The 25,000-nt window shown below is 46.8% G+C and overlaps 3 protein-coding genes across 8 annotated transcripts in view; 2 read left to right on the forward strand and 1 right to left on the reverse strand.

Annotated features, from left to right (window-relative positions):
• The window catches only part of LOC126579568 (uncharacterized), a 41,888-nt gene extending 32,926 nt beyond the window's left edge, over window positions 1-8,962 (forward strand). For 4 of the 6 annotated variants that reach the window (XM_050242978.1, XM_050243006.1, XM_050242988.1 and 1 more), the window contains 3 exons: window positions 1-1,383; window positions 1,581-1,818; window positions 1,915-8,962. The exon at window positions 1-1,383 is cut by the window's left edge. In XM_050242978.1, the coding sequence (XP_050098935.1) occupies window positions 1-1,383; window positions 1,581-1,818; window positions 1,915-5,430 (5,137 nt within the window). In that variant the 3' untranslated portion in view covers window positions 5,431-8,962. The remainder of the gene's footprint in view (window positions 1,384-1,580; window positions 1,819-1,914) is intronic. The other 2 variants (XM_050243015.1, XM_050243025.1) reach the window with 2 other exon arrangements.
• Window positions 8,963-10,099: 1,137 nt separating this feature from the next.
• Window positions 10,100-12,997, forward strand: LOC126569130 (uncharacterized). Its single transcript, XM_050226020.1, has 6 exons — window positions 10,100-10,505; window positions 11,149-11,217; window positions 11,303-11,985; window positions 12,053-12,303; window positions 12,382-12,550; window positions 12,609-12,997. The coding sequence occupies exons 1-6, from the start codon at window positions 10,275-10,277 to the stop codon at window positions 12,889-12,891; spliced, it is 1,686 nt and encodes a 561-aa protein (XP_050081977.1). The 5' UTR covers window positions 10,100-10,274; the 3' UTR covers window positions 12,892-12,997.
• A 442-nt stretch (window positions 12,998-13,439) lies between these two features.
• Window positions 13,440-19,908, reverse strand: LOC126580745 (uncharacterized). Its single transcript, XM_050243981.1, has 4 exons — window positions 19,598-19,908; window positions 16,542-17,086; window positions 16,229-16,478; window positions 13,440-14,464 (listed from the first exon to the last, which is right to left on the reverse strand). Exons 2-4 carry the CDS (start codon window positions 16,980-16,982, stop codon window positions 13,701-13,703), a joined length of 1,455 nt encoding a protein of 484 aa, XP_050099938.1. The 5' UTR covers window positions 16,983-17,086; window positions 19,598-19,908; the 3' UTR covers window positions 13,440-13,700.
• Between the last annotated feature and the right edge of the window lie 5,092 nt (window positions 19,909-25,000).

The raw sequence follows: 25,000 nt of genomic DNA on the forward strand, positions 1-25,000 counted from the left end.
CACGGTAACGCCTACGACCGTTGGAGGCGGTACGGTGGCTGGAAAGCACCACGAATTGATGCACACGAGTTCTTCGTCCACATCGTCGATGTCGATCACAATCACGAGTAGTACCGTTCCCATGCAAGGTGTTGTCGGTGGCAAGTTAACGGGGACAGTTGGCGCTGGATTGGCTCATGTTGCTGCCACTAAACAAACAACGACGATCATACCGATCACCACGAACCACGCACTGCCTCCTCCGCCACCGCCGGTATCCATCCATTCCCTGCAAAGTAGTAAACCCTTGGGCAGCCTTACGAACACGATCACAACCGCCACAGCTGGTCTAACGGGTGTAAACCCAAGCAACGTACCCAATCTCAAAATGTCGACCACAGGTAGTGGAACAATTCAGCAACATCATTTGGTGTTGAATAGTAAAAACGTAGGGAGTGGTTCCGTTGGCGTGGTTCAATCGCAGCCGAACCCATCCACCGTTGTAATGCCACCGTTACATACGTTAGTTCCGCACCAAACTATCTCCAATAGCTCGTCCATTTCGATGATGAGCCTAAGCAAAGTTGAAACCAGCAGTAGCAACGGAGGAGGGGTATTGTTGAATCATCAACAGATGATCCACCAACTACCCCCCTCATCTACAACGTCTGCATCGTCAATATCGACCGTTTCAAACAATCCCAACAACACGCCGGTTCCACCTCCACTAGTGCCAACTGGTCTTGCTTCGGGAAGTCATCTTAAATCGCTTACGAACGCGGCAGTCGGAGCCAATAACTCCTCAATCGTCATCGTTGGAGGATCCCATGCAATTATTAGTGGATCATCGCAAATGTTGGCACAAACGGCAGCGCGAATACAACAGCAGCACCAACTTCAGCAACAACTACAGCAGCAGCAGCAGCACCAGCAGTCAATGGTTCCTGGGCTTCTTCCATCTGTGATAGCGACATCTTCTCCGGCTACCGTCGTTGTGCCTATCACTTCTTCGAGCTCAGCTGCTGGTTGCTCAGGGTCTGTGATATCACCACCACCATTGATAACAGTCTCTGCCAGTACTGGTGCTAATAGCACCAGTCATCTTGTAATGCCAACAACCTTCTCCCCATTACCGGTGGCAACCGGTGGCATTACCGTGGTTGCTTCCTCTACACCAACAACTACTACAACAATGGTCACAACAACGGTACCCACGACAACAACAACCGCGGATGCACTTTCGTCAGCCGTCGTTGCCGCTTCTGCACTGAACAATGGCTCGGGCGGCGGTCCACCGGCTGTCATCATTGCTGCTCCAGCGGGTACTTCACCGTCCACACCGATGACGTTCATCACGACCAATGTACCGAATAGTCCGGCCGTGAAAGTACCACGCGCAAGTTTGTGAGTGTGATATTCCTTTTATGTCCTTTCTCTCTGTCATCCAATGCGAATATATCATCCAAATTGAAGGCGCTTAAATACAGCTGCCCGTTGCGGCATGTGGCAGTATCACAATGCATTAAGTTACAGAGGTAGATGAACAGACGGAACCTTACGCTAATACCGATCTTTTTTCTTCCCTTTTTGCGATGGAACAGATTCGAGATACAGATACAAAAGGATCAAGATGCCTGCACCAAGCCCGACACTAACACCCCGTTCGGTAGTAAGCAGGACGCAATAAAGCGGCTCATACGTTACCATTGTATGTACGAGGAAAAGTGTGAAGAGAACGAAGAGGAAGAGTTGCAGTTTGAAACGACAGCCGAGTGGTTTCCAGAGGCCTACCGTACGATGATGAGCCGCTACCGTCGGTTAATGATAAACGAATCAATGGTAAGAAGGCAGATCACCTTTTTGGTTTGCATTGAGTGCATGATTGTCTGTGGCCAGTACTTCATAACAAACAATCTCGTTTTTATCTGTTCACAGCGTGAAGTACGTACATCGGAACTGATGTTGGTGAATAAATTGTTTAAGGCAGATATAACGGCTGAAATTGAGGAGATTCAGGAACAGCTCCGTGAGACGACTGAGAATCCTAATCCCGCTTCCGACGACGTGATATTCGTATCGTCATCAGATGAGGAAAAACCTAAACCCAGCCGTACTCATTCTGGATCGCCGCTAATGCCGTTAACATTGCTAGAGATAGAGGATACTGCTCCCAAGAAAGAATCACCAGTTATTCACAGTGCATTGGGTGCTAGTTCAGTAATCACCAGCGTGGATCAATCACGGAAAGTAAAAACTGAAGGAGATTCTGTAGGAGAATTGACAGCCAGCATCAAAGATCAATTACAGGCGTCCTCAATATATCAGCAATCGAGTAACGTGGATGGATCTTTCAACAGTTCCTTCCAGCAGACAGTGGCCCGTTCATCGATTGCTTCCTTACACACGACCACTACAAAAACGGAGTCGCCCGGACAGCGGTGCATAGGAAGCAGCATGCATGATAACTTCAAGAAGGATCCTCCGGCGCTAGTAGAGACATTCGACGATATCGAGAGTGAAATAAAGCCGAGTTTCATTATGAAGAAAAGCGACGACGTGGCTGGCGGAACGGTGGACGAGAAGAGAGCTACTGACATGGTGACGGCGTATCATGATACAATAGTCACACCGTCGGCCCCACCAACGTTACGGTATTTCAATCAAATGCAACCGAGCACTGCACATCCCAAAGAGCCAGATATGGGTTCGTTTTCGAAGGATATCAAACGACATTCGACAACGACCACTGCTGTTGTTCCTCCGTTGGCAGCAGTGTCTACCACCGGGTCTTCAAACCTATCCGCTAACACAGAACACAACGAAGCTGCAACATACGATGATTGGATGTGTTTCCCAAAAGAACTGAGCTACTTCACCGGTTCTAGTGAAAACTGTACCGGCAGTGTTGATAGTGAGACCGGTAGAGATGGAATCTCCGGAGTTGGTACGGCCGGTAGAAAGAAAACGCCAGAAGAAGAGATTAATGAAATGTTCAATTCCAACGATTCGAAGCTAGATCAATTGTTCAGCGGTAGCACTACTATGGACGACAAACCGCAATCAGCGTCCTCTTCTAATCTCGATTCTCCGTTGACTGAGTTTTTCGATGTACACCAGCAAACGCAATCCTCAAGACAGATGGCTGCTACTGGACCAACAAGCAGCAGTGGTACCGTAATGTCTTCGTTACATCGCGCAGGCGTAAATGCCTCCGAGAATCCAGCCACAACAACCGGCAATTGGACATCATCGGTGTTTCGTATCGCGGAATCGTCGACGAGTATCATCGATGGTACAAACTACACACACAAAACGTCCAGTAACTTTGACATTTTGCAACAACAACAGCAATCGATCAGTGGTGCCCATTCGAGTCTCTCGCATAAACGGCATTGGTCTGCGACTAGCAGTAGTAGTTCATCCAATCTTCTGTACGCGTCGGACAGCACCGATGAATTGGTAGAAAGCGGCACCAAGCGACCCTGTCTCTCCGGCACCCGTATTGATGATCAGCAACTGAACAAAGAAAATGTCGGTGAAGGTGTGACCAATAGCAGCGTGGTTACTAACAGTAAAGCAGATAGTCGTTGGATGGAAACCTGTACGGCGCCAGGCATGGAAAGTAAATCGTCATTAATAGTTACTCCTACTAATCGCCATCATCAGGCATCCAACGATGGCACGAACGGTCCCTCAACAGCGACGCCAGCCATGCGACAGCAAGGTAACGAACACATTCACCTAAGCAGCCTACGTAATAACACCCGTAATGCTACAATTATCACTGGGGAAGGTATCGGTGGTACGCATCTGGAGAACATTGCCTGTGCTTCAATGCGGATAACGGGAGTAAGCGGGCGTGGTGATGCTGGTGGTGGTGGTGGTGGTGTCATAATGGGTGGATCAAACGTCGGTTCTAACGGTGATCCGCTAGTTGGTCAAAGTACAAACGAGCAAGAGGCGGGAGAAGGGATCACTTCTAACATCATGATGCTCGGTAGTTCTAACATTAGACCTAGTAACACTAACAGTCACCACAGCAGCACGAACAGTAATGGCAGTCATCAACAGCTTCATATAACACCTACGTCAACGAAACGTACGTCCTGGAATGGTGACATTTTGTTGGCTTCGGCGACTGACGACGTTGAGAGCCACCATCGGCATGTGCTCGATATGCTCGACACTAATCTTAGCCTAAGCCTAAATAACCTTAACAGTATCTGTAGTGACACTAACCTGCTAGACAACGGTGGCGATCCAACCGATATGGTGCATCATCATCACCATCACCATGATCATGGGCAGCAGCAGTCACAGGAGGAGCGATTAATGCTTCACCAGCATCATCACCAGCAGCAACATCATGACGAAGGACAGCTTCTTCATAATCAGCTGCCAAATCATGGCCATGGCCACCAGCAGCATGCACAACATCAGTTACAGCATAATCATAATCATCACATCGATACAATGGGTGGTAGTGAAGGCAAAGGCAAAAGCTGCTTCAGCGAGGCAGACGATCTCGTAACGGATGGTGGTGGCGGTGGTGTAAATATAGATTCAGTGGCCAGGGATGAAACGACGAGTCTAATGCTTGGTGATGGTGGTAGAAGTAGTGGTGACGGTAGTAGACGCGATTCCAACTGCTCGCAACAGCAACATAACAGCCATTCCAAAATCAACTATCTTGATCGTGATCTTTTAGGAAGCTTGGATTCGGTCTCCGACGATGTGGATGGCCGAACGCCGGTGATTAGCATGCATCCGGGTAGCATCCTGAAAGATAGTAGTGGGATGGCCTCCGCGTTCCAAGACCATCAACTTCAACATCAGCAGCTACAGCAACAACATCAGCATCAGCATCAGGCTACGCTACAAGATCTACATCATCTGAACCCGCAGCTCACATTCGATGCTCTCAGTGGAGCTAACTTCGATGAGGATATTAGTCGGCAGGTGCAAAACGCTATCGATAGCATACTGAACTTGCAGAGCAACGAAACAGACGCCGCCGCGTTGCACTACTCGCTCGACCACTCCTTTCTCACCGACAGCCCACTGACCAGTTTAGCTGGTCACAGCAATAGTCTCCAGGCCTCTTCTTCGATGATTGGAAACAGCGTTCACTCGTTGCCTCCTGATCTTACGCCCCAATCCATGCCTGTTCAGCACCGGCAGCAGTCATCGATAGCAGCCGTCCAGCATGTAGGGCTCGGAAAACGTAAATATCCGACAGATTGTCCATCGCCAATGGTTGGTATTTCGCCTGAGGATGGTAGTCCGATGGGTCCCGGCAGTAGTGGTAGCAGCAACAGCAGCAACAGCACTATCAGCAGTTTGAGCAGTGCTAGCAGTAGCACAACTACGAATCTTCTTGTCAGCGCAATGACTAACCAACACTTTGGCTCGCCGGAAACGGATCCGATGAAGGCAATTATCAAATCGTGACAACTTCACAACGGCAATTCTTCAGTCGGTGATGGCAGCCTCGCAGTACCTAACGCTGTAGCAATCGATGCCTCTATAGGTCTGAAAATACCCTAATAGCGTTGGATTCGAACAGACGAACACTTTTCGATTCCACGCACGAGAATCTGTGCTTCAGAGCAGGATTAGAGTTACAATTGTGACGACATGCGTACCGACAACTGTCTTAAAATCCATTGCATTGCCATTTTTATTTTGATCTTTGGATCCTGCAAAACGTGCGCCTGGAGCACGTGAAGTCTAATTATTTATCAAGCCGTTATCTTTTGGATCTGTTACAGTCGGTACAAACCGTGTGCTCTAGGAGGCATTCTGTTATAATGTCCGTTGTTATTTATGATTTTAGCCTTCCTCATTTCCAAATGATTTTCGATAGTGCTATGGATGCAGCACACATCCAACAATTTTACATTTGTGACTATAAGTCAATGAAGTGACAATAACAATAATCACATACCGATCAACCTTCAGAATCATTTTATGTTGTTTCTGCAATTAGTGATTTCGAATGGTTTTCGTCAGCAGTGTGTTGATATGCTTGTTTTTATCATTCGTTTTTTTTTTTTATCAAATAACTTTATACCCCTCACCATTGCACCCAGGACCTCTCATTATCGAATTGACGATCTCATAATGTGTTGGTTTACTGAGAAGAAATACCAAGACACATCAAGACTGTACGCGATGATTGGGGAGATAAAATAGTGAATCCAATTAATGGCAATATACTACTACATACGAACTGGTCTTCGTACACCTTCGTTCTCGATGCCGGTTGTATTTCAGTGATGAGCATGGAAACAGATGACAAGCGATCCGTGGGCTGCTCGTGATGATTTGATTCAATTTCGAACGATCGATTCCAATGAATAAAGACGAACGGTGCAGAAACCAGTGTTCGGTCAGGTGCAGCATCTAATAGTTGTGGCGATGATCGTGACTTAAGACAGAAGAAAAAGCTAGTTTAGCTAAGGCGGAAACAAAAACATAATTAAACGAGTAAGTTTAGTCGTACGTAATATATACCTATACAATTGTACATATTCTCTCGCGATTCATGCAGAGTGAACACAGACACACGGATAATAGAAAGCCCCTATTCTTATATAGCTGTGTAAGGTTAAGCGTAGCATTGTGGCACTAACGATGAAATACGAAGGTGGCGGAAGCGAGTGAGAGAATAGAAGCTCGCGAAGAGTGTAACCCACTCAACTTTGGCTTCTACAACTGTGGCAGGATGGCGAACGCAGTTCAGAAAAATACCATGCAAATCGTATCAGTGTACCAGTGTGACGAAAACGATTATCAACGAGCGATTCTACTACTTAGACGGGCGCAGTGTAGCCGTTGGCGAATGCGTTTTATGAAGTCAGTTAGTGCATCAGTCACTGCTGCTGGCTGCATCTGCACGACGATGGATAAATCATAAAAATGTACGTTTTAAACAAAGTAAAAAAACTGGATTTTTAAAACGTCCCAACGGATAGTGAACAGAAACCCAGATCTGCCCATTTTGGGCAAAGTACAGGTTGAATATGGTTTTAACACAAGAGCCGGCCGTGAGTGTTGGTTTCATTTCTACCAGTGCAAGAGCGGCTACAAACAGTGGTGCAGCACAAATTTATACTAAAAGGAAACATAACCAAAACGAGAAGAAGAAAACACAACAATAATCAAAATCAATATTAAAAAGTACGGACCACCAATCGTTTCCTCTTTTCCCTCCTATTCTATTGCAGAATAGCAACCAATTTACGAAACCTGATTGAATAGTGCATGTGAGATACAGGGCGGATTTATATAAATGCACGCAGATGGAAACTCACCAAGGGATTTCCTACGTTTCAGTGCAAATAATTTGCCATTATTGAGAAGACAACATGGCTCAGAAAACTTCCCTTAACGAGTGGTATTTGCGAACTCCGCATTAGCTCTGTGTGTTGATTTAATCCCACACCGTACGCCTCGGCTTTCCTATCAATTTTATCGACCAACGCCGGAAGTTTTGAATGGATTCTGAAATGTTCATCTGTTCAGGCGGACAGATGGAATTGGTCGGAGTAAACCAATTTTAAAGGGCCAATCGACTTTTAGCCAATAGCCAATAACCTGATTTTTCATTGCGGTTACAATAATCAATACTAATCTGACAGAGACCACAGGAATTAAAGCAGGAAAATCACCCAACAATACATTTTAGCCATTTTGACAAATAGCAAAGGCCAATCATTTAATCAGAAATAACTGCTCCAAATTTGTTAATGACATACAACAAGGCATTAGGCAGAACAACCTCTCCAATACAGGGTATCCAATGCTTCTTCATTATGGGCTTTAGTTCGTCTCCATGCGAATTCGTTGTAGCGAAGAAACAAAAACCGGAAGTGTTGTAATAGTTATTGAATGACACGTTGAAGCTTCTGTTAAGTACTTTAGTTGAGCGAAACTCTGGTTGCAAATTCATTTTAGAGAAAAGTCATGATTGGCAAGGTAAAGTGGCTGGCCGGTGGAATACAAATGCGACGGTTACGGTGCTCAACAAATCCGTTTACTCTTATTTGGGTCGTTTGATTATACCTAAACATGTTTCACTTTTCACTTCGAGCGACGTGATCATTCACGAGCCGTTGAAGTAGCTGAGCAACATCGAAGAAGGACAGTTGCAGCGTGATTATGTTGCGGGTTTCTGTTGTATATTCGGTCACGCAAGCGTAGAAAGTTAGAAAATGCAAATGATAATGATGTAAGGCTTAAAATTGTAGCATGAAATCTATCTTGATGCAAAGCAAGATAGATGCCAGGATGTTATAGACAAAAATTCACAGAATTTGCTGCCTGAAACGTGTGGTGCATAAAATTAATGATTAATACGGAACCACACGACGTTATCCATAAGTAGGTAATTGGTTTTCTTTCCTTTCTGTTTACATATTATTATTATTATTATTTCTTTGAATTAATTTAATTTAATATTTATGAACCTCGTGAGACAAAGCAAAACTAACAAAATGGCGCTCCACAAGACACACTAAAAACAATGCTCATTCGCTGAATGGTGGGATGCGGGATAAAAGCTCTACCGTATGGATGCGTTGCGTACAGATGAAGTACGTGAAATGCCCCGGCAAGCGACCGTAAGGTTGGTTTCCAATTTTAACCAATTCGCTTGCGTCGATAGCCGGTCGGCGCAAGTTTAATGGGGACGCCAAGCGGCGAGCGTAAAAGCGAGTGAGAGGAGACTGGAGTGCACGCACTGGAGTTGTGTTGACAAGGAAAAAAGGGGGGAAAACCTTAGATTAATGGAAACAAATGAGTATAAGCACACGATAAGCGACACCGTGTGCGGTAAGATGAATAAGACATATAATAAGTGTACAGCAGTGAATGATTCGGGCAGCGGCGAAGGCCGAGACAGTATCACGGTAACACAATGTTTAAAGAGAATTTGACGAAAACAGAAAATAATCTATCAAAACTACAATAAAAACAGATGATTTTTATTGAATACACACAGTAGCAAGACTTTTCAACGGTTTGAACGGTTGATGAACATTCGTGAAAGAAATGCTGTGCAGTCTCGTCTCGTGGTTTGTATGTACTGTTTATTCTAGTTTTTCTTATTGGTTTACAGAGGTTCTACTTCAATAATTACACTGGCATCATGTACTAGCATGTTTTTTTTAGGTAATCGCGAGCTTCACTAGACGTCTTTGCAACCATTTTCTTCAGTAAGGCCAAAGAAAGAACCGCCGTACGGGTAAAAGAATCTCAATTTGTCGCTTGAAAATGAACAATTGACCTACGTAACATGGCAAGCGTCCGCGTGCCGTACTTCACCGGTCCGTAGCGCAAAATGGCTCAACATAGGAAATGCCCACGGCAACCGAGCGTCGTCACGAGCGTGGTGGCGATCGTCCAATTATCGGTCGAAGCGGCGGTACTCACGCTTGCATTGCACTTGATGTGCGGCATGCCAACCCGCCGGACAGGCACTGCTGCATGCTGCTATGTTGCGATACGTACGGTACAGTTTCATTTGATTCATTAAATGCTCTGTCTACTAATTGACCAGACCCTCCAACGGACCATGGTAACGGGCCTGTTGATGGTGTAACGCCTAACCTACCCTAAACGGACAAGATGCCTACCAACCACTCATTCACACCCGCTGGGGTGACCCCTGGCTGGCGTAGCGGCTTAGCGTGCCCGTTTTGCCCGTGTTTACACTGGCCCATTCCCCCAGACGAGAAGTGCAATGGCCGCCATTCTTGCCGGAGGCGACGGGTAGATGCCGATCGGAAGTATGCACACGTTGCCGCCGCCGCCGCCATCTCAATGACACCTTCATCGAAGCGGACGGATGCCTAGGATACAGTCTAGAGCCATTTGATTCAGGGTCAAGACAATCGCCCCCCCCCCCCCCCCCCATCGATGAGGCGGCCCATTCGTGTGGTTGATCATGATGATCATGATGATGATGACAATTGGCGATGCTGGATCACCGGATGCTGTCGACCGTGGCCGTGAACGAAGGAGAGAAGGTGCACCCGCGAACCACGAGTCGTGTGCTGTTGCCCCGCACTAGGTCGTTGTCGATCGTCACGCCGACCAGTCTCCCAGCGATCGTTCGCGTGTTCGGATGGTGGTGCTACACCATCCTTTTGGTTTCGTTTTGTAGTGTACCTTGTTTTCTTGTTTTTTCTAGTAGCTGTGTCCATTATTATTCGGGTTTACGGTGTTTTCCGAGTGGTTTGAGAGAGTGCAGAAAAGGAAGAAAGTGTCCTGCTCCTGCCGGATAGCAAAGAATGGTGGAAACAAAGCTGGCACAGTCCAGCTCACTGCCAAAGCTGGCCATCACGAAATCGCCAGATGTCGTAACGACGAACGAGCAAACGAATGAACGTACGGCGGTCTCCGCTACTGCCGCTGCCGAGGATCACTACGATCCCTCCGTTCGGATACTACACATTCCCAAGCAGACGGATGGTTCCTGTGGTTTCCATCTGACGCGCAGCAAGTGGGATCCCTATCCTTGGGTACGTGAACGTGATGGCCTCATCAATTCAAGGTCGTTGCGGACTCTCCTGCATGCACATGTTGCTTGTTTTGCATTAAATAGAAATAGGAAACCGGAAACAGTGCAGCGGACGAAGAGAGACATCTCGCCATCGTTGGAATGATTCCGTCATTTTTTTTTTTGCTGTTGTGAATTCCCTGTTCGACAAAGAGAAAGTAACACTTTTTGCTGCTGAATCCATATCCCAACCAACGCCGCAATTTGTGCGAGCTTTACCGTGATTTCGGCGGAACACATTCCGCGGAATTCCATTAATTCCTTTTCACCACGCACCACGCACTGGTGGGTTGTTTGTCCCGGCCACAAGTTGGTGGCCATTAGCAATTCGGCATCGTAGTTTGGATCGGATTTTTTTTTGTTAGCGTGTCAAGCGTATTCAGCGCCAGAGCGTGGCGTTCTCCTTCGTCGATCCAACGCAAGCGACCTTCACCTTCTCCGGAACCGAAACCAACCCAACAACCAATGCCCGAGACCAAGCGTATACGATCTTGGCTCAAGGAGAACTTCTTATGTGGTGGCGTGGGGAGGTGGCGAAGGGGCTGTTTATGATGCTTTTGTTGCTTATCTCTCTCTCTCTCTCTCTCGTTCTTTTTCTTCTGTAGGTCAGCGGTGTTGATGCAGACTCACCGGCCGAGGTGACCGGGTTGAAGGTTGGTGACTGTGTTTTGGAGGTAAGCGCGATTTCGAGCAACCCGACCGAGTGGGTGGTAGATCATCGAAAGACACTAACGTTATCCCGCATCACCGCTCCCGTAGGTCAACAATGAGGATGTGCTCGGTATGCGGATCGCGGAAGTGGCCAGCTTGGTGCGCACGAAGGCGGACATGGTAACGCTGTTACTCTGGAGCACCGGTATGGAACCGGCCTGTAATCCGGAATCACTATGCTGTGGTCCGATGCCGATCAATCTGGAACGGTTAACGGCCAGCATGCAGACGGTGGTGGCCGCACTCGAGTGTCCGGTGTGTTTCGATACGATCCCACCGCCCGTCTTCCAGTGCCAGAATGGACATCTCGTGTGCTCACGGTGCCGGGTACGGGCCGAACGGTGCGCAATCTGTCGCGAACGGTACACGATCGGTCGATCGCTGCTCGCCGAACAGGTCTACCAGTCGATCACGGAAGCGTTCAATCTGCGCGAAGGCTCCGATGGTCGGCTTCGCGAGCGGCTGTTTGGTGCCCGTTGTCCACGGCCCCAGCCATCGAGCGATCGGAAGAAGAGTCCGTACAACAGTGAATCGCAGCTGACCGCGTCTGCCGGTGGTCCGACCGGGCGTCCGATACACTCGCATACACACAAGTTTCTGGCCCGGATCATGGGCAAATCGAGCTCGGTGGAGAATCTCAGCAAAACGCTCCATCCGCCACCGGACGTTGTCGGTGATCTGCAGGCATCCAAGGGCAAATCCTTATCGCTATCGTCGAGTGAGATCTTCAAGTAAGTGGTGGGACCAACTGGTGGAAGGCAGGTCATTCAGCTAACCGATCGTTCTTTCGTTTTCCAGACGTGACAATTCCGTTTCGGTGCTTCGGTGCCCGTCGGCAAACCGGTTGGCACCGGAACTGTCCGCTTCGTACAATAGTCTCAGCATACGGCGGCCAACATCGTCAATGTCATGTAATGCTTCGGTCGAAAGTCTCGGTAGCATTCCGGAGCATGGCATTCATCTTACCGTACCGTCCCGTGTGCCATCGTCCACTGTTTCGGCCACTTACCACTGTCCTTGTGGCGAGTACTGTAACGATTTGATTGCCGGTAGGTCTTGACCATCGTACGGACCGTCACACTTTTCCTCGTTTCTAATCGTTTACCATCTGCTTTTCAAAACGATAGCTGCAGAGCTGCAAGAACATGTTACCGGCCATCACCGGACACCGATCATATCGTTTGGATCGGCATCGGCAGAAATTTCGCTTCCCCCAAGGACACCGGTCGACAATGCGTGTCTGCTGCTTGTGCTCGATGGTCACACATTTTGGCTGAAGCTCATCTCCGAAACTAGGTAGGATGCTAATGCAACGTATTAGCGTTTGTTTACCGTTCCTCCATCTCTTCCTCAGTACGATCGGTGACATCTTTTTGTCGGGATTGCTAGAGGGTAGCTCGGAACAGGCCAGAAATTATGCGCTAGAGGTTATCATCCGGAAGGAGGGATTCGAGCAGATTCTGGGCAAGGAGCTCATTTCTCGCTCCGCCGTTTACTCGATGGTGGACAAATCGTGGAACGATCTGGTGAACACGAAGGCGGGTGTTTTCTACACCGGTGTCTGCATACGGGCTACCTTCAGCCCGGACACGGAAATCCTGCTGAAGGTATCGATCAAGCGATTGAAAGATCTGTGAGTTTTTCCCGTAGGGAGTTTTCATAAACTTATGTAAATGTTATTATGTGCAATATACACTGTTATGATTTGGTCAACTAGTTTCGTAATAAATCGTTCAAGAACGCATTTCAAACCGAATTCTTTTGCATCTGAGAAAAATGTAATGAATATGCTAGTCTTGAGTGGAGACAATCTGGTATATTGCTTGTAAATTAGGTGTAGTTTCTGTTTATCCTTTCGTTTTGGTAACCAGGAAACTCACTTTAAGTTTACTTTTTTAATTTGTTTTATGCAGAATGCTATAAGCTGCACGAGGCGTAATGATCGTGGCGAATCTGGAGAAAAAAATCAAAATTGCCACCATTCCATTCAATGATGGTATCTGGTGTTTTTATTTTTTGGCGAGTAAAATATAATAAACAAATACAGTCAGTAAATTGGTCGAGTGCATTTTCATTAACGATAAGAGTTTGGAACATTTTTAACCCATTTTTGGAAAGCGAATTATTATCTCTTCTTCTTCGGTCTTATTTATTAATATTTGATATTTTAAACGTCGTCTCTCATATGAAATTTAACCACAGCATCATTACGTTTAACATATTAAAAACACATTTTATCATAATAATACGGATTATGGAAATTTATTTATCTTGTTCATATTGAGCTTCGCCCTCGATAATTTGTTGTACCGGATTAACTGCACAGCATGCACAACACGTGCCCTACACTGCACAGCTTAATTTATGCTTTCCTGCCCATGTCATCCGCTGCAAATCAATTTTTGGTAAAGGTTGATCAGTCTTTCATCACTCGATGTCCGATGCCCTACGCTTCCAGCAGGCGTACCCGCAGGCGTGCCCGCACATCATCGCTCTTGAAGCGAGTGTACTGTTTGCTCCGCAACACCTCCTGATAGCTGTGTCCGAGCGACACGGGCTGGCCATGCCAAACCTCACTAGCATCGTCGCTTCCAATGCTGGTCAACTGAACCGCCCAGTGGTTACTACTGCCTGTCGTTGGTTCATCATCGTTCTCGAGGTGCCACAACCAGTACAGTGATTCCGTCGGTTCCTCCCGGCACCGATGTCTCGAAACGAAGAACATCTGACTGGTGGTTGGGGAGGTGGTGGCGGTGGTGTTCGGACGGTCGATGGTTGACTTTAGCGGGATAACCAGCGTGACACAGACCAGCGAGTTGTTACCGATTGCCGGCAGACTAACGTCCACCGTGTCGCCGACGGTCACGTAGTACTGGATCACGCTCAGCTGGTGCACCTTTTGCAAGTGAAGCAGCAGCTCCTGTTGGGTCTTGAAGCGCTCGCACTGATGATGACCGGATGGACAGTGGTGTCCCCGGCATGGTGCCGGCTCCTGGGAAGGGGATAATGAGGTTCGCTGCTCGATTGCCGGTGACGCTCCATTAGGGCCATTGTTTGCTTTCAATTTGATGCCATGTTTATGCGTTTGACGGGATTCCGGCTGCTGCTGGTGCCGGTGACTTCGCTGATGCTCACGCTGGCTGAGTGGCAATCGGCGGCCAGCAGCTGGCTGAACATCCCGTGATTGCTGTGGCTGCTCCCGTTGTTCGGCTGCGCGATGAGGAGATGCACGAGAACAAAACATTATTAATTAACTCATAATACGCTGTCAAGGCATAAATTGTTGCGAAATAATTACTTCTCCCGAAACGCGGAGCTCGCTCTGTTATCTAGTCAGGCTTCATGTTGCTGTCTAGCATGCATGCATTTATGCATTTTTATGTTTCTAAAGCACCGGGGGCACGGTTATGTTGCATCGTTGTGCTCTAATGCACCATGGCAGCCACGTGTAACTCGAGCCAATTTGGTCAATTACATTGCAGCATCAGATACTCAATAGCCGATCGGAACCATTATGAACCAACAATGGCAAAGACCAGAATATCAGCAACAGTTGGTGGATAGCACATTGTCAGCGTGTGTTTCTCTGTGCTTCAAATGGCCGCGTCATTATCATCATCATCATGACATAAACATAAATGGCGAATGTACTATCCGCGCTTACAAACGAAACACTTTACTCTGCGGTACAGGCCATGTGGAGGGTCGTATTTTATCGATTTAGGGGCTTATTAAGGTAACGCGGTCGCTATTATAATGATAAAGCACAATTTTCTAATGATCTAAGGATCAAACCGCAAATATTTCATCAAAATTACGTAGCCCTACGACGCTGGCACTGGTAGTATCTAAAGCAAACAATTACATAAATATTGCTCTTGATTGAACTTTGTTGAGCACATCTTCAAAGTCCGTGTTGAAGTCTTATAAAGAACGTTCTCTGCTGCAACTACAGAGTGCGCCATCAGGATGTATCCTACTTCAAAGTTGAATAACTCTGTAATTTTTCAGCAGATTTTGACAAATAGAACAGTTTCGGAAACTTCAGTCTATGCCATTTTAATAATGGATCACTTCACGTTAAAAGAGCGGACTGATATTGTCACGCGTCACATTGAAAAAAATCGGTTAATAGTGAAACTGCGATCGTGCAATGGATGACGAGTAAATGGTTGTTTCCTCTTTCGTCGCATATCACGGCGCTGGGCTTTATTCTGTGGGTCTGTTTGAAAAATAAGGTTTTTGCAAACAAATTGAAGACTATGAGAAACCTAAAGCAAATATTACAGCTGAAATTGCCACATAACTCCCTAAATGCTGTCAAAACAATACAAAATGCCCGAAAAAAGGCCGCTCTTTATATGCGCGAATGAAGGCGGTCATTTGAACGATATCATATATTGAGTATGGCACAATAAATGATTTTAAAATCGGCTGAAAAATGACAGAGTTATTCAACTTTAAAATAGGATACATACTGATGGCGCACCCTGTAGTTCCTAGCATACTCTACTAAATTCTTAAAAAGAAATCTACTTTCGAAAAAGTGTTTGAATTTGGACCTTTTTCAGTAGTTCAGATGATTTCACAATAGTGTTAAATCCTTCGTTTTAAATTTGATTTCTTTTCAAGAGTTCTGTGGAATTGAGAAAAATTGTTGTCTGCTCTTTCTCGGAAACGTCTTCACAATAACTTTCTGCAAGTTATTTGCAACATGTTCTGAACCCTTCGGAATTGAGTGCTTTTCAACGGAAAAAGGCATTCAAAATGCTGGCTAATGTTCTTGTATAGAAGCGCTGTTTAAATTTAACTGGCAGAGCGTCAATCACATGGCTTTAATGGCAGATTGCCATTAAAAAAGAGACAAATTTCCATCCGTGACCACGGCCACATTCAAAGCGAGGAAAGCAAGAATTTCGTGAAGATATCATTATTCATGCAATGGCAATTATAAAACCCATCGTCGACTCTCACCTGTGTAGCCGAGTGTTTGCACCAGATAGTGGAACAGTTTGTCGGCCACGATGCACCGTACGCGGCACAGCACCTCCCGGCAGATCGGACACTTGTGCGTCTTGGCACGGCACGTCGAACAGAGCAGATGACCATGGTTACACTGCCAGGCCGGTGGCCGTACGATCTCCAGACACACCGGACACTCGAGCAGCCCGGCGATACCTTGCAGACAGTTGGCGAACCGCGACAGGGACTGTGGATTGAGATTCTGAAACAACCGGACGTGCGGATTAATATCCGGTACAGGAAGATGGCCATCTTGGTTACTTACATTCTTCTCGAAGCCAGAGTTCCACAGTAGGAGTCCAACGCCGGCCGTTGCTAGGCGACTCGTCCGTTGGTCCCGGACACGCCGCGCAATGTCCATCACCTTCAGACCGAGCAGATCCTCACCGTTTGCTTCGAGGACACAGTCGCCAACGCGCACACCGGCCAGTGCCGCACACGAACCTTCGACCACTCCACTGACCCACGGATAAGGGTCCCAGGGAGTGCGACTCAAGTGTAACCCAAGGCAACCGCTCCTATCCGCCGGTACAAAGCAGTGACGGAGTTGATCAGGTTCATGGCGTGGTCTTGCACCATCGATCCGTGCGTCTTCGACCCGGTCCCGGTCCCGGTCCCGGTCAGGTTTGACCTCCTCTTCTGCAATATTTCCAAGCGGTGAACGCGTTGCTGTGGCTGCTGCTGCTGTTCGTTGAGTCGCTGACATGATGATGGCGTCACCGAGCGGGATTTTCTCACACCAGAAACGGAACAAACATGCGGGAAACGGTGTCAGCCGCTAAGAGGTGCCGTTGCTTCGCGCTGGTCCAGCTGGTCTTCCACCGACGCATACAAACGACGACGGAGAGAGAGAGAGAGAGAGAGCGGGGGGTAGAAAGAAAAGGAAGACGCACCCATGAATCAGAGATGAGCGATGAGAAAGTGACGAGGAAAGTGGATGGCTAATGGGCGCGAATCAAATGCATTTCCACGCCGCCGGCCGCGGTGCTACTTCTCGGTGAGTGGAAAATCATGGGAAATAATAATAAAAAAACAGAAATCCCGCTTACTGGTGGCCACCGTATGTCGGTGTTTGCTTGGTCCCCTTGAAATGGGGACAATTGCTTAGGAAAAGCCGCTCGGCGGACCGTCAGCTGGTGGCGCTGTAGCGGAGATGAGGTGACAATTCGTTCTGGCCAGCTAACAGTTCAACCAACCATGCATTGTGGCAGTTCCACAGTTGTGTTTTGCTTCGGTTGTTGGCCTAATTGTGAGGTTGGGAGCGTGGGGAAGGTAATTTATGATTTGCACTGGAGCTTATCGCCCATCAACAAATGAAAATAGTACCACCCCCTTTCCCCCAGGGAATGATTATCTTGGGTCGACTGTACTGGCAGAAACTGGCGACACTTTCGAGGGCACTCGGTCCAGTTCTCGATGAATGCTGGGCCTTTATCGGAGGATAATGGAGGAAAACATTTTCAACAAAGTGATGCCAGTACATTCAATGTTGATTAAGGATTCTCCTTTATGGAGGATTTTTAGTTCAGGTAGTACATAGACTTTCCTTTGAATATGAGCAGAACTTTTCGTTGCTCGTGATATACTAAAAAAAACGATAACAGAACCGTCCATCGCCAAGAATGGCGAAAGGACTTTCCAATCTTTACCTTTGTAACCTACGCTGCTTACAAACAACTTCAAGATTAGTCGATGTTAGACTCAAAAAGTTAATTGTTTTGAGTAGACACTTGATGAAATGCTCATTTCGTATTACAAGAATAAAAATCCTTAGTTGTTTTGCACTTATTGTCTGTTCTTCAATTACTGGTGACAAATTGTCGCTGGGATGTTCTTCTGGACTTCCCCGATGGAGTCACCCCCAAAAGGTGAAGCACCAGGCCATAAAAGGAGTCGAACAACAACCGTAAAGACGATGCCGTACTGCTGAAGCCCGTCTTCTGATCCCTCCCTGGCTCTCGTCCCTGGCTAGTCTTTTGTAGTTTTACACCAGTTCAATGATATTTAAAAAAAAACCAATCGCAACGACCATAAGTTACTTTGCTCATGTAGAATCGTTCGAAAAGAAGAAAAGAGATGCAGTCGCTGACTTGCTATCACTAATTGAGATGCTTCAGGGCAGCTGTGGCCTTATCAATGCGCATCATATGTTCCACAAAAATGCTGTACATCAACGATACTTGAATCAATCTGAAGAGTTCTCTGTGCTGTTACACCGGATTCTCGTTATGTCCATTGCATTTCCCATCACTATCGCTTCCGCGATTTCCACTCCACAATGACAACACGAAGCACAGATGCAGTCGAGCCGGGATCTCTCCACAAACCTGTTCCAGCCTCAGGCATTCATCAAATCTAACAAACGCCGGCGTCGTCTGGAATTGTTTGGAAACAAACGGAGGGCCCCCTCCTCAAGGTTATCAGCGTGGTTTCAGTGGTCAAACCGTGTTTATCACCGCCGCCGGACCGCCTTTTGATGCGCCAAGTAGAGTGGCCCTCAAGAGCCTTTCGAGGGTTTCAATCAAAGTACCACAAACAAACGTGCCCAGACGAGCGAGACGAGACGCTTTCCGTGTGGATGCATTAGTCAAAACCCTCAAACAAAATAGACGCACCGTGCACAAACCCAACGACAACGTTTGGTGTGCGGCAAATCGTTTCCGTAATAACGCGCCTTATCGTGGGCCAGATTATCGAACGGCGATAGAGTGAGGCCGGACAACAATATGCTGTTCGAAAACGATGCGTGACACTGCATCGGAGGCACGGTGCACCACTCTCGCCGCATTCGGCAATGCGCGCACTTCAGCGCATCCCTTATTTCCAATTCACGGTGGTAACATTACATGCCCCCCGGGCTGGGGGATCCGTTATGCCGTGGCCAGGCGAATGAAAATAATTATCTAACCTCGCCATTAGTGAGCGTTACAAGCTCGGGCTCATTACGCGGATCGCAATCGGTCGCACTGAACGGTCGCCGCTGAATTGCAACCGCGCCCGAAAACATAAACCACGAACGGAACTCATCCCACACACGGCACGGCACGGCACGGTAGCGTGCATGTCGCGCAGATTCATTAATTTATACTGGCCACTGGCCACCGGACCAATGGAGCGAAGCGCGGAGAAAGTGCAGGAACTTATGATGCAATCAGCAGCATCGCACCGGGCACCACCCCAGACTCCAGAGAGAGAGAGAGAGAGCACAACGATTCTGCTGCACTTGATGATTTATAACACTCGATACACGCCAAAATATGAATCCAGAAGCGAGCATGCCGAGCCGCCCGTTACTGTCACTCTAATGATGTGGTTCACTACCTTATTCGATTTTTGGGTGGCACGGGTTTGAATTGAGGTCACTGCTGTTGCTGCTGCTGGGAGTATCACGATGGCACGTTATACCGTTATACAACACGCTACGCTGCTCCGTTACTCCGGTTCGGTTAGACAAACTCCGGTACCAACCGTGGCGTTGGACGTTCACATCGCAACTGAAACCGGCGCCATATAGCAGCAGCGCACACGGCTCAGCGATGGTCTGATTGGTTTACAGTTGGATTCCCGCGATGATGAAAGTCATCAAGCTTCAGGCTGGCCTGGGACACCGGGACCGCGTGGTGGGACCGTAGAGCGTGACACGCACATTACTCAACGTAGCAGCAGCAGCAGCTGGTTGCCAATGCCCTGGTCTAGCTCTGGGAAGAAGCAGGCAGTTCGTTGGGGATCGATACCGATCGAATGGAACCGGTTTTTCCCCCCAACAAAGATCTCCGGAATGCCCGTTTGTTGTCAACCGGCTGGGGATTCCTTCACTTCTCGGGGGGATAACCGTTTGTGACGTAGTGGCTGAGCCGGCATTTGTCTTGTCAGTCTCTTCACCCAGCGAGTGTTGTTGTGGCTCGTTTGTGCTGACTTGGCACTCATTTCACTGCCAACTCCGCGGAGTGGCCTCCGTGGTAGGGCACGACACGCCGGGAAGGCCACCGCGCGCTCTGCGGTCGACGGCCAAAAGTGCAAACAAAATTCGTGAAATGACCTACGGTAACGGTGTGGCTTGTTGGTGGCCGCCGTATCGGTTCACCGTGCATCCGGATCCGGATTAATGGGAATGCAGAGAGTGAACGAATGGTGGTTAGTGAGAGTGAGAGCATTCTGGTTCGGTGTCATGGTTGAGAAGAGTCAAAAGGGGAAGAACTTGGAGTCGGTTGGTCGATCTTTGATTGAAGGCAAACCAAAAACTGGAAATTGCCAGGATGTGACGCTTGAATTGGTTGATCAATATGCGAGCTACACCTTGAGCAAACGAAGCACAAAAGAGAGATAAAGTGGCAAAAACACCGGTTTTGTGACATAATATCCCCTGGGTTCGTTTTTTATTTCAGATGTTTATTTGTTTCCATTGCTTTCAAGCCTCGAAAACGGAGTGGTCATCGCTTTAGTTCTTTTGTGAATGGTTTGTGTGTAGTTTTCCGAAAAAAGTGTTTGTCCAATTAACGAAAATCCGTGTAGAACATAAATCATTAGATGACGCAATATTGTTGGATGAGAAAACTTCATATTCATTAACATTTACAGAGACATTTGGCGAGTTTTAAATTGTTTCCACAATTGAATAACGATTGAACTCTACCAAATCACGGTAAGTACCGACATAACGTTCCGACAAGAGTATACAAATGTTAGAAAGGAAGGAAAAAATGCTACCAAACTAACTGAGCGACCATGCTTGATCGTTAACGAAATATAGATGCTAAGAGAAAATAGAAAATTTCTAATTAAACTTTTTCGTTAACTTATTATGCTAACCAGAGAGGATGACATCATGTTATTGTTGTTAATGAAACCAAATGTGAATAAACACGTTTTTTTAAGAGTTAAGAGTTGGTTGGGTTCTTTAATAAAATCTTTCCTTTTCTAAAACGTTTGAAATCCGATTACACTATCAATTAAATAATGCACATTGGATTGGAACATCGCAAATGAATTAAAAGAGGGTTAAAACGAAAGCTTTAGGCGAATGAAAGCTTTTCTGCACTAAAGGGTTAAAACGAAAGCTTTTCTAGGCTGAAACAGAAAAACAAAAAAAATCGGTTACAAAAAGAAACGTTTCACGTTTCCAAATGGATTCGTTCCATTTTCCTTTCTAGTTTTTTTTATCATTCCTCGTACTGAGTATTCTTCACAGGATCACCATGATCTAATGGTGGGTTTCGAATTTTATCATTTCAATTTCTTTTGAGATTTTGCTGGAAAATGGTCAGATCTCTCTACACTAACGCTCTAATGATATCAATTTATCCGTTTATGAGGCTACTCTTTCGCGAAAACATCCACTGAAGTCATTGAAGCTGTAGTCGAGGGTTGTTCAACCGTTTGAAAATGAACGAATATTTTTAATTAGTAAACCTTCATCAAAAGTATCGTATCGATGCGCTGGTTTGCCTCCTTGACTCTTACAGCAGCATGAAACCGAGAGCACAAAAGAGGTTGCCCGGTGCGCTCGATACAGCGACCGGGGCTCGCACATGTTTATGCTCTGTTTGTATCCATTTGATAAGGATTATCTTGTTTACGCGTTTACCGCAGAGTGCAAATGTCGCACGCTACCCACACCGAATGTCTCATGAGCAACGAGAACAGAGAACGAGAGTTTAAAAAATGAACAAGAAAACCAAACAAACCATTAGTACAACACTGGCGGCGACGAGTGCGGACCAGCGATTAGTAGCAACAACCAAACCCCGTTTCAACGTAAGACGACTTCTTTGATCCTACCGCAGAGACCGAGACCGAGAGTTCATTAAAGAGTAATTATTTACTCAACAAGACACCGATTAACACTCCCAACTCCCGCGGTTCCTGTACCCCCCCACCGGTAGCCCTCCGGTGACTCGAGGAGCTCGATATCGCGCTCGCGAACTGAAGCTGGTCATAGATAAACGGATAATTGTTGGTTCGCGTAAGGTGGCCAGTTAGGTGGCTCCCACGCGTATCAAAGATTCATCAAACGGTTTACCGTCGTAGCACACCGGCGCCTGGAACACTCCACGGTTCATGGAAGCCAGCCGGAACACACGTTGGACGTTAGCACCGGTTCCGGAACCGGTTAGATCGAGCACCGGGGTACGTGTACTTTGTGGCTATCCTTTGACCTTCACTTCACGGGCGGAAGAAGGTGAAAACCGACAAATAATTGCAGGTTGTGGCCAACGTCAGTGGAGGTGATAAATTTATGGTTAGAATATGAATGCATTTTTGCTGCAACTCCCACAACAGGGCGCAGCTGGTGCCACTGGCGCTGCCGCTTTGTCTCTGTTGTTGGCACCACCCGTTTTGATGTCAAGAAGCACAAGAAAAGCACACAGTAAACAGTCGGGATTTTAGTCGGTAGGACGCCTTATTAGACGTGAACTGCAACGGTTCACACGGGACAACAGGACGCCCAACAGGAAGCAACGAGTATCATTGTCAGTATTATGCGACCGAGCACCGAGCACAGAGAATATGCAAAATGGTGCAGCTGAGCGCCTGGGTGTCTTTTCGGGGGGTTTTTTGGGGGGTGGAATGGTTGGTTGGCCCCCAAATCTGGCTACTCAACCAGCTCCTTTGTCACTTTCAGCTGCTACCCAACAACCAGTCCACCACGTCCGCGTCGGATGTAACCGATACCTGGGGGCCATAAATTTTGGTTTAACATCACACCACACCTGGGGGGGGAGGGCGCAACAGACAGCAGCAGGTGAAAAATCGCGAATTTCAAGACGCGCCAAGACGCCATCGCTGCATTCCCCGGAAACGCATATCCAATCTTATCTTCACCGGATCCACGCCACGGGAATCGGATCGACGGGATGGAAAAGCGACACCGTCAGCAGAAGAAAACGGCCCGTTTTTTGGGTGGGTGCTGTGGGGTGCAGTGGGCGGGATGATGCGACATATGTAAGACGACCAGGACGACGACGACGACGACAAATGGGCCCACAGTGTGACAGTCGGTGTGCATATCCGGAGACAGAACCGGTTGCGGTTGCGTTGCGACTGACGGCTGATTTATGGTTGGCGTGTTGTGATGCTCGGTAATCGGACCCGGATTCCATCGGAACGCATGCGAGCCGCGGTGCGGAAGGAGCACCATCCGTTGCAAAATCGACACCCGCGACTGCCCTGGGGCTGCCTTGTTTTGTCGTTCAGATTGGCGCAGATCTGTTTTCGTGTTGGCGATGCTCTAGGGAAGCACTAGTTGAACGGTTGTTCCAATAGTTGGGCATTAGCATGACGGATCGCTTGCGTTGGTAGAGCAATAGAAAGAATATGCTTGAAGTTATTAATTCAAATGCTCTATAGATGATTTTTTGTAACGATAGAGACAAATATTCTTGTTGTGTGTCGCCAATTCTTATGTAGTTTTGCATGAATCCTTTTATGATCCTTTTCGTGTTTTCTACTTTGGTTTATTTATACAAATTTTATTTTTATGAAAAGACTTATCTTTATGTTTAGTCAATTAGTTGATTTCTTATCGGTCTTTACTTCCAATTGGTATTTAATTGGCAGCCTACGTCTTCTAGTTGTTATTCTCTATTGCTTGTAAGCAATAACTCAACACAGAAGTAAAAATACAAACATTGTCAATATAATATTTAAAAATCATTACCTGGACAATTGAAATAATGGAAAATGGCCATTTATTCAGTTTAAGTTTAGAATTTATTTCCAATCGAATCAATTGGCTGAAAACAACGATGGAAACATTTCTTTCTTTGCTATCCTACATTGAAGAGCACCATGTGGTGAATGACTATAAAATGTATGGTTCTAAAATACAGCTAGCAATCCAAAATAATGACGACTAATTTGCCATTTTGAAAATTTTGTATAACTGCTTAACAGCCTTCTTATTATCTTAAATAAACTTTGATATATTTACACCGTGAGTACTATTGTAAGAGTTATTGCTCCATTCCTCCTAAAATGTAAGAGAAAGCTGGCCACTTTCTTCATTACGTCTTAAGACGCCAGTAAGCCGCTCAGTGGATCGCGTCATCATTACAACACCGGATAACCTTTATGCGAATCCTTGGTCATGTCATAAATATTGCCGCAGTATCCTCGATCCTGATTAGAGAGAGAGAGAGCGAGCAAGAGAAAGGGTGGTCAATTCCGGAACGAACGAAATAATTCCAGCAAATCAAAGCTATCCCAAAAAAAAAACAAAGGAAACGATCACGATCATTTCCCACTTTTGCGCACTGTTTACCCTTTGTTGGCAAGCGCAGAACCCATTCCGGTTTCTAATGACATTACCGAACATCACGACCAATTGTATAAACCCGGATGGGCCGGATGGGATCCTCGTGTATCGGATCCGTATCACATCGTTTAATTGGAAGGGATTGGACACCGCGGTCCAGCGTCCCTCCTCACCCACCAAAATGATGTAACCTTTTCTCGTTTTAATGTTTATCCAGCGCTCTCCTCCAGCGGTCACCATTCGACCGGAGCCGGAGTCCGTCCTAATTGACTCAAGTTCCCTTTTTTGCGTGAACCGGACCAACGCAAACCTTCACCATTCGGTGACCCATTCGAGGCCAATAATATTGGCGTAGAATCGTCCTCTTCGTCGTTGTGGCCGAGGGAGCAAGTGCAGCCGCATTTGAGCGCACCAAGGGCACGTCCATTGGATTATATTTTACTTTCATTCCCTCACTTAATTAATAATGA

The sequence above is a fragment of the Anopheles aquasalis genome, chromosome 2 (genome assembly GCF_943734665.1).
Source record: "Anopheles aquasalis chromosome 2, idAnoAquaMG_Q_19, whole genome shotgun sequence".
In the NCBI taxonomy this organism is placed as follows: Eukaryota; Metazoa; Arthropoda; class Insecta; order Diptera; family Culicidae; genus Anopheles; species Anopheles aquasalis.

Coding starts and splice junctions, on each gene's coding strand:
- LOC126580745 (XM_050243981.1), bottom strand. CDS start 16,982: ATGTCAGCGACTCAACGAACAGCAGCAGCAGCCACAGCAACGCGTTCA. Junction 16,479..16,541: donor ACTCTGGCTTCGAGAAGAAT/GTAAGTAACCAA, acceptor CGGTTGTTTCAG/AATCTCAATCCACAGTCCCT. Junction 14,465..16,228: donor GCAAACACTCGGCTACACAG/GTGAGAGTCGAC, acceptor CTCATCGCGCAG/CCGAACAACGGGAGCAGCCA.
- LOC126569130 (XM_050226020.1), top strand. CDS start 10,275: ATGGTGGAAACAAAGCTGGCACAGTCCAGCTCACTGCCAAAGCTGGCC. Junction 12,304..12,381: donor CTGTAACGATTTGATTGCCG/GTAGGTCTTGAC, acceptor TCAAAACGATAG/CTGCAGAGCTGCAAGAACAT. Junction 12,551..12,608: donor AAGCTCATCTCCGAAACTAG/GTAGGATGCTAA, acceptor TCTCTTCCTCAG/TACGATCGGTGACATCTTTT.